Source organism: Solanum stenotomum, chromosome 3 (genome assembly GCF_019186545.1).
Source record: "Solanum stenotomum isolate F172 chromosome 3, ASM1918654v1, whole genome shotgun sequence".
Taxonomy (NCBI): domain Eukaryota; kingdom Viridiplantae; phylum Streptophyta; class Magnoliopsida; order Solanales; family Solanaceae; genus Solanum; species Solanum stenotomum.
The window spans coordinates 63,460,928-63,470,757 of NC_064284.1; the positions used below are offsets into that span (position 1 = coordinate 63,460,928).

Below are 9,830 nucleotides of genomic sequence, written 5' to 3' on the forward strand. Positions count from 1 at the left end.
GTTGCGTGCAAGTTGGCTTGGACACTATGGACTTATACTGTCCTCTTAGTCCTCTCCATTTTTTTTTCCTTTTTAACTCTACTTTTTATATATCCATCTTTGGTGAGAGCTTGATTTCTAGGGATTCAATTTTTTGAAATCAATATAAAGAGCTTGATTATTTTTTGGTTGCTCATTGTATTGTGCTCACTTTTCCTTAAGTGGATAATATTGACTGCAAATTGTCAAATCAATTAAGCCCATGAGTTGTTTCTCTGGATATTTGTTGGCTAGGCTAGCCTACCTTTCGACGTTACCTCCTTGAAAATGGGCAAAAATACTGTTGAATTATTGGAAATTGAGCACTTGTATCCTTGGTCATCTTTTGATATCAAAATTACATGCGCAAGCTGGCACGGACACAATTGATATTCTTCTAGTGAGGATGGACAAGTGCGGTCCTATTTTTAGATGGCAAGGGTACTTTTCATACATAACAGAGGACAATATGCTCGTTTCTAATAATTTAAGGATATTTTGACCTTTCTCTATTTATTTTAATCTTTATTAATGACTCGAAAAAAGGAAATTGGAGAAGAAGAATTGAACATCAAATAAAAATAGTTATTAATTTTTGTAAAATAGAATTAGGTTGATCATGAAGTTGAGATTAATCTTTGAAATTAAGGACTTGTAGTAGGAATTATATAGTTGATAACATGCAATGCATGATCAAGAACTTAACATCTTCCTTACTTTCAACATAATTACAATTCTTAACATCTATATATAATTTCAAATCCCAAAACAAAATTCTCACACACTCCAAAAATACAAATAACAAAACACTAATTTTTGTCTTAATTCAACTCATAAAAAATGGCAACAAAGTTTATTTTCCTCCTCCTTATTGCTAGTACACTTGTTGTTGTATCCACAAATGCTAGAAGCATTGTGGCAAAATCAAGTGATGAAATCTATCCATATTATCCACTCCCTAGACCATTTGGTTTAAGTTTTGGTACTAATTTTGGAAATGGCAATGCTAATGATGAAAGTGTGTTAATTGGTAGTGGAAAAGTTGAAGTAAATGATGGAGCACTTGGACGTCATTAGTGTTAATTACAAACTCTTTTACCTAATGATGGAGTCAGAATTTCTATTAAGAAGTTGTAAAAATAAATCAAGAGAATTTAATAATATTATTTTTTGCTGAAGGGATTCATTATGATACAAATTATGATACTAGTAAAATGTAATGTGTGAATCGAACGACTTCTAATTAAGTGTATGTCTATTATGATTTTCATGTTAAACATAAAAAAAAAAACATTTCTATGCATTATATTACTCATCACAATTTGTCACAATGAATAGTTGAATACTGGAAATTCGCTAATTTTCGACATATAAGATGGAATGAGAAATTTCAATCTTTTATTTGATGTTTGAGTTAGAATCTTGAAAAAAATATTTTTTAATGAGCTCTACACTGTGTGAATTGAATTAGTTGTCACTTGTAAGTATTAACTACTGGATGGTTAAAACAAACAAAAAGTATTTACGTAAAACATATATAGTAGTGCTCCGCCACCTTTAAATCTAGAATCCACCTCTACATTATATATTTTAAGAAATTTCAATCATTTTAAAAAAATTAACTTGATAACATAATTTTATCAAACACTCAAACAACTCATTATCAATTTCAACCACTTCTAGCCGAACACTTTGATAATTAATACTATTAATTATTAGCTATTTTTAATCTGCTAATCCAATCAGGCTCTTAAAAATAACCTTTTCATATGAATTTTCTCAAATAAATAAATAAATATATTGCTATATATGAAAACCAGCCTACAATTACTTATAGTCAAAATAATAAAAAAGAAGAAAACATATCCCAACTAATATAACTATTTCCTCGATCTCAATTTATATGATTCACTTCTCTTTTTAGTCTGTAAAAAAAAAAGATATATTTTATATTTAATAATAATTTAATTTTAAAATATTATTTTACACTTAATTAAATAATTTATAACCACATAAATATTTATTATTTATTTTATACATAAATTTTAAAGATTATTTTTTCTCGTATCAAATCAAATTACATAATCATTCAACTCAATCACAAAAATTTAGGACACCTGAAAATATTCCATTACAAATCATAATGGACAATAAGGGAAAAACATATTCTTAAGCTCCCCAAAGATATATTTACCCAATCATAATCCCAAAATGGAATATTATTTTTTTACCTAATAAAAGTTTAAACACATAAACCGAATGGGTCCCACATGTCATAGTTTATTTTCTCCATTTCAATTTGATTTTTGATAACTTCTTAATTTTAATTTTATTGTTTATGACTATAAAATTTGAAAATATTTTTTACTTTTAAAGTTTGATGCAAAATTGAAATTAGAAAAACAAATTAAATCAACAAGATAAATAAATAATCTGGTAAAAATAATAGCTAACATATTAGGCTTAATATGTAAACATAATCCTTAATTTGACGCCAACTATCAACTATGACCTTTAATTCTAGGTGTACACAAGTAAACACTTAAATTTGTATAAAATTGAACAAACGGACACATTCGTCCTACATGACATCTTATGTGTATTATGCCATGTAGGACACATGCATTTACTTGTTCAATTTTATATAAATTTAAGTGTCTACTTATGCACACTCAAAGTTGGAGGGCCTAGTAGTCCATTGAAACTAAGTTAAGGGTCATACTTATGTATTATGCCAATATATTATCATAGATATAAATTAATAATTTTAGTAAAATTTCTCTACGACAGTCATCGTCTATAACAACGTTTATTTTATTGTAATAACCATGTCTTTTACAATATCGATCTGTCACGTTATGCTCTCTATAACATAATTTTGTTACAATAATTAAAAAAGCATATACATAAATATATCTTTTTTAATTTAACTTCAACTAATATTAAACTCTTTAACTTTGAATACGTATAAATAGACATTTAAACTTATATGAAGTTGCACAAATAAACATGTCATGAATTGCAATTTGTGTGAGACACACTCAAACTGATTTGTATTATGCTATGTAGGTTATAGTTCAATTTTATAAAGTTTAATTCTACTTATGCCCATCTAAAATTAGATGATATAAATATTAACCGAAATTAAATTAAAGGCTTAAGTCATCTGCGGACCCTTAAAGTTATCCGCATATTTCACTTGAACACTTCAACAGAGACTTGTACCTATTGAACACCTCTACGAGTTTGAATTGATACCGCTTGAACACGTTTTGCCTACATGGCACTTTAAGTGTGATTCACCGCTGTTGAGCGCGTGAAAACAGATAATTAGACATTTTCTAAATTTTTTAAAAAAAGTCTCTTTCTTCTTCCTTGGGTTAGTTACCATTACTTTCTCCGGCAGCTGTCATCGCCGCCATCATACACTTTTTTTCTTTCATTTTTTTCTCTAGCCACTTCACTTTCTTTTCCATCGCGATCATTTTATTTTTTCAGATTTTTCATTATCGCCGCCTGCACATTCGTCTGTTCCTCCTCATTTAAGCAGCCACTATTATCTATGCCATTAACGCCGCTGCTTAGTCGTTGTTTTCTCTTCAGATCTAGAATAGCTTGGTCGTGTTTTCTTCTCCAGATTTAGGATGACTTGATCGTGTTTTTTATTCTTTAAATCTAGGACTGAATTAATCTACAGAACATTATTTTACTCTCAAAATTTTATTTCTTTTTTTAAAATAATATTTTTGAATGTAAAACTTCCATGTTGATTTAAGTTAAAGAACAAGGAAAAAAAAAGAATGAGAAAAATGTCGTTGGTGGTCGTCGGCGATTCGATGGGTAGCAGGAAAAGAATTTGAGTGGCTGAAATGTACAACAATGTTTATTTGAATCACAATAAGCAACATTGTTCAATCCAAAGAAGAACAAGAAAATTAGAGAGCAAGAAATAATAGGGTGGATGGTTCCAATGAGCAGCAGCAGGGGAAGAGTGTTTGGTGGGTGGGTGAGTGAGTTGTATAAGGGCTCACATAATAATTATTTTTTAATTTTAAAATATCTTTTTTCTTTTCCTTATTTTTTTAATAATATTTTTGACCCACATGACATATGTCATAATTTAATTTGTTATTGTGCCATGTCATCGAGAGTGTATCTCACTCATTTAATATTTGGGGTTGATTATTAAAAAAATGTCAAATAGGTATCAATCTGAAGTACTAGAGGTGTTCAATAGATACAAGTCTCAGTTGAGGTGTTCAAGTAAAATATGCGGACAGCTTTAAGTGGCTGCATGACTCAAGCCTAAATTAAAAGACACGTTTATTTTTAGGTCTTAAAAGATAAATAACATGGTCCCCAAATAGGTCCTACATGCTATTTAGTGTAGATATTTAGATGTAAACCAGACAGCACAAGACTGAAATTCATCATCATTCATAAGAAGAGTCAACAATTGATGAACTGAAGAAGAAGAAGACGAAAAAGAAGAAGAGCAAAAAAGAACAAAAATGGGATCAATAGCTAAAAAGGGGTTGCAGAATTACTTGATACAACTTCAACAACACCCTTTAAGAACAAAGGTCTCGCCTTTTTCTCACTTTCTTTGATTTTTTCTGTTTTTTTTGACTAATTTTTCTTTCTGTGCTTCAATTTTGTCTGATTTGTGAAGTGGTGTTTGGTTATTTCGAGCTGTTAAGTTCAATTTATGATGTGGGTGTTGCAATTTAAGAACTGAGATCTCATCTCCATTTTTTGAGTTTCATACTTGAACTAACGTGAACTATCACTTATTATTTATCAAAATACACCTCAACAGTCAGTTGTTCACTTTTTTTTTTCTACCTGATATATCACCGAGGTAGGAAAAGGGATCAATTAATTATTGAGTTGTGTTTTGACTTTTAATAGTTGGCGATAGTTTAGTTATAAAACTCGAAAAAAATACTTTAGGTGTGATTTTGACCCTTCCACTCTACTAAAGATATGTAAAACATACAAAAATGTCCATTAATTTTGTTGTGTCAAACATATAATGTGGAAAGTTGAAATTAAACCGTTGTCAAAAAAGAAAGAGACATTCTTTTTGAACGAACTATAAAGGAATGATATGGACTATAACGGAAAGTAAGACTAACAAAATGAAACGGAGGGATTAGTGCGTAGTGAGTAAAGAGGTTTATCACATCTCCATCTGTGTGTGGGGATATTAATGGACTTGAATAGAACAGAATGAATGTAGAAGATTTGTATAGTTGAATTTAATTAGTTTAATCTTGAGACGTAGTTGATCAAGTTGATGGTTCAGGTTGTGTTTAAAGACTTCATTAGCTTGATTGGTATTGTGATTTTATTTTTTTCGTTTCTAAATTTTACAATTTATAATTGCAGGCGATAACAGCTGCAGTTTTATCGGCGATCAGTGATATAGTGGCTCAGAAGATCACTGGCATTAAGAGACTTCAAATGAGACGCCTTCTTCTGAAAGTGGTAACTGTTTGAATTCCTTCCTTGTTTCCCTTCCTTTTGTGTTTATACAGTGAAGTGTAGCTGTCTTTGAGAAATCTGTTTGACTTTACCAACTTCATTGCGCCATAATCTTCTCATACTATGTTGCTCAGACTCTTTAAAGATGCTGATGGATGTGTGTTGGATCATCCCAAAGTGGTGTTGTTTTGGAGGATCTGACACGGGTGCGGCAACATTTTTGGAGAGTCTGAGCAACATAGTTCTCATATGAGCATGGACATAATATGCATACAATATATCACTTTGATGAATCTAAATGAGTTTCCTTTTATCAAATATCTTTAAACACATGATAGTTTGATAACGTCTCTCATTAGTAAGGGCAGTTTCTGGAGTTAGACGGTCCTGCATCAGTTCAACATTTTCTTCTTATTCTGCATCCTCTTTCTTGAAGCAACGCAAAGTGCTACCAGAAGAATACTTTTTTGATTCTGTCCTGATCTTATTCACAAGTTCTTGGTATTCTGATTAATTTGATTAAGATTATCCTGATTCTGTAGCGCACTGTCCTAGTCCCTTATGCTGTATTGTCTGCTATAGATCACTTGTAGCCTAAGTTGTGTGGACTCTTCACTTTCGATGCCGCACCTGTGTTGAATTCTCCAAAAATACTCTACTTTTAGAGAATATGATATGCACCCATTGACATTTTTGAAAAGACCGAGTAACATAGGTTTTAGCCTCTATGTACTTTTTCATTAAAGACATGTAGTAAAGTCCAACTAAGAAAACAAACCTTCTTAGCGTGCTGTTTACCTTTAGTCTAGCCCGCAGTACTCTCATCCAAGCTCATTTTGATAAAGCATTTTCTTGTTCGTATTTCTGGTGGAAACCTCGTCTATAAGAAGTATACTAAAATGTGGAAAACCATCAATCGTATGATTCTTTACAAAGACATTCATTCAATCTTTATACTAATAGGACTGCCATCAATGGTCATCTCATAATTTACTCAAATTTTCTGTAGACTGTCTGAAATTTTTTAACTAAACACAAACTTTCTAGTATGTCTCGGCAAGATGGGATTGTAAAAGCTGGATAACTTCCTTCGCCACACTTAAACTATGTTGGGATCTGGAAAACTGCCGGGTGTGTGTTGGATCATCCAAAATCTATCCAGTTTTGGAGGGTACGACATGGTCGTGACAACATTTTGGAGTGTCCGAGAAACATAGCTTAGGAGTGCACTGTATAAATAAATCAGAAGGATAGGAAAAGGTAACTGAAAGTGATATGAAATGATGCTTGAAAACACTTTCATATATCTTTAGCTGCTCTGAAGTTCTGTTTACGAAAACAGAATAAACAACAGCCAATAAGCATATATTAGGATTTTTCACTTCCGAGACTTAGTCCAGTTGTAGTGCTTTGTCAGGTTTACTTCCATCTCAAGATTCATTTTTGATACGGCACTTATTATCTGAATCATGCATCCTTTGTATGTAATTTCGAGTTGCGCATATAAGTTGCTATCTGGGATTGTTATTGACTTTTAACATAACTACATACAGCTTTTTGGCTTTGCCTATCTTGGACCATTTGGGCATTTTCTTCACTTATTACTGGACAAGCTTTTCAAGGGGAAGAAAGACACAGCAACTGTTGCAAAAAAGGTACCGAAAACCCTTCTTCTTTGGATAATTTACGGTAAGTATCTGAAAAAAAAAGGTTCCAGTTCATCTTGTACTTATTGGCTCTCATAACATCCTTTTGTGTCACATTACACTTCACTCTTTTTTTTTTTTTTCCAGTTAAAAGATTATTTTCAGCATTGATTTATAATGATAGAATTCCTTCGCTATATTACCATTTGGTCAAACTGTATTTCCAGTTGGAGAAAACTCTAAACGAACGAGTAGATTAGTTGTTCATTTTGATAATTCGAGTGGCATTGTAATTGTTTCAGGTGGTTCTGGAACAAGTGACATCTTCTCCTTGGAATAACCTGCTTTTCATGATTTACTATGGATTAGTTATTGAAAGTAAGTTTTTGCCAAGCTACAACTCATCTTTGCAACTTAACTATGTCACAGATTAGATGATGCTTTCACAACTTAGCACGCGAATAGATAGATTGAATTTACAAAAATTCTAACCTAAATTTCTGACTCAGACAGCATAATCATTCCCATCTAACTGTAGTTATAGGAAATAGATGATCAATAATACTGTTGAGAACCATGAGGCCTCAGGTTCAAATCAAATCCCAATGATTCCTCTATCCATTACCCTTCTTTTCACCTTCAAACCAAACATTGCACCAGTTATGGAAGCATACACAAGTTTGACATCATTTCATCGCTAATCGGTATTGTTCTGGTAAAGTGAAGCGGTATTTGTGCAAAACAGATCTATTTTTAGGAACCCATAAAGTACATGTTTAAGTCTTCTTTCCTTCCCTTCTTCAGTTTGAAAAAAAGTACATTACCTAGAGGTATAATTATAAGGTCTCAGGTTCTAATCCTAATAGAAACAAAAAACACTAGGTGATCATATCTGTGTAAGCCTTGGTGGTCAGAGTTATACGGTTATTTGTGTTAGTTGGGGGTAGCAGGTATGTGGAGGGATAGTTGAGGTGTGGACAAGCTGACCTGGATACCACTATCATGAAAAAAAGAGAGTATAATCATATCTTCACACAACAAAGCTTTGGGCTGATGGAACCTTTATTATGTACAGGTAGACCCTGGATCCAGGTGAAGTCTAATATTAAGAGGGAATATCCAAAAGTGCAGTATACGTCTTGGACGGTTTGTCAAATCCCCGCTCCTTCGAGTTAAAAACTGATTTTTTCTGTTCTATAGTGAATTCTAACTGAATTTATCATTCAAAACTACACAGTTTTGGCCCGTCGTGGGTTGGATTAATCACCAGTATGTGCCACTTCAGTTCCGAGTCATCTTTCACAGCATTGTGGCATGTGGATGGTATGCTACATTTACCTATACTTGTTACTGGTTCCAATATGTTCAACTTCATTCCCACCTCAATGATTTCACAATATCATTGATATATCCTTTCTCATTTTCGATTTGTAGGGGGATTTTCTTAAATCTACGTGCAAGATCGATGGCATTAAAGAAAGCTTGAAAGTCTCAAAGTTGCAAACCGGACATGGCAACATGTTCATATGTAGTAAACGTTGCTCGTTCTCTCAGCTACTAGTGGCTTATGTAGTGGTCGGCATTTCCTATGTACCTACTAGTGGCTTGTTGTATTTTTATTTTTTTGGTTATGGTTTTCTTGAATAGTAGAGCTCTTTTATCAAAAAGATAGGTAGTCATAGAACTCCATTTTAGTTGATGATTGGCATATTATGACTACAAAGCTTATTATAAGGGATAATATAATTTATTTCATGTGGCAATTAATGTTGGCTATTTGTCTTGAGTTTCTTATCATGAATGAGTTTTCTTTTTCCTAAAAGGAAAACGTAAAGTCTTCATATTTGGCTAGTCCTTTTCTTGTTGAAAATTGTTAGGACTCTATAAATAGAGGCTCGTTTCTTCTAACTTAATCGGCACTCACAATGTAGTCCTATAGATTTTGAGAGTTTTTTGTTGGACACAAGTGATACGTTGAACCTCTTTGTATTCTCAGTGAATTAGGTAGATTATTTCTCTCTATATGTTATATAGTGAATTGTTCATCTCCTTTGTGGATGTATGTCGGTTGACCGAATCACGTTAAATTTTTGTGTCTTTTGGTATATTTCTCGTTTTTCTTCTTACTCATGGTCTATCGAGGATTGTTTTGCTAGTTTCCGCATGACACCTAATTATTTTGATCTCAACAATTAACATTCTTTGTAATTATGCCTAAAACTTATAGTGATATTGGATTCAATGACAATTAACTAATGCAGACAAAGACTTTACCACTTTTTGTTAAGTTGTTGCTCGATTTGATTTGTGTAACAACGTCCATTAATCAAGTCTTGTTGTTCTTGAATTGATCTTCCTTTTTTGAAAGACGTTGATGATGAAAATGTGGTTGATTGATTCAAGAAAGTTTGAAGATTGAAAAGTTGTCATTGTTTTAGAATGAAAATGTGGTTTTTTTTAAAAGAAAAATGTGTTTGTTTATAGGATTTGAATGTGTTTGTGATTATGAGAAAAGAGGTTGAGTATATGATTTGAATGTGTGTGATTATGGTCTTTCCACGTGAAGTTATGATCATAACTTATAAAACACTATTTGAATACAATTTTTTTTTAGAAATTCATACTTAAAATTTACTATGTACATAACATCAATGATAAATATCATAATATTATACGTAA

General features: G+C 32.0%; 1 protein-coding gene across 1 annotated transcript; it reads left to right on the forward strand.

Annotated features, from left to right (window-relative positions):
* Positions 1-4,439: 4,439 nt before the first annotated feature.
* Positions 4,440-8,923, forward strand: LOC125860528 (peroxisomal membrane protein PMP22-like). The gene is made up of 7 exons (XM_049540510.1): positions 4,440-4,601; positions 5,410-5,508; positions 7,059-7,160; positions 7,454-7,529; positions 8,227-8,297; positions 8,389-8,474; positions 8,586-8,923. The coding sequence occupies exons 1-7, from the start codon at positions 4,530-4,532 to the stop codon at positions 8,635-8,637; spliced, it is 558 nt and encodes a 185-aa protein (XP_049396467.1). The 5' UTR covers positions 4,440-4,529; the 3' UTR covers positions 8,638-8,923.
* Positions 8,924-9,830: the final 907 nt, after the last annotated feature.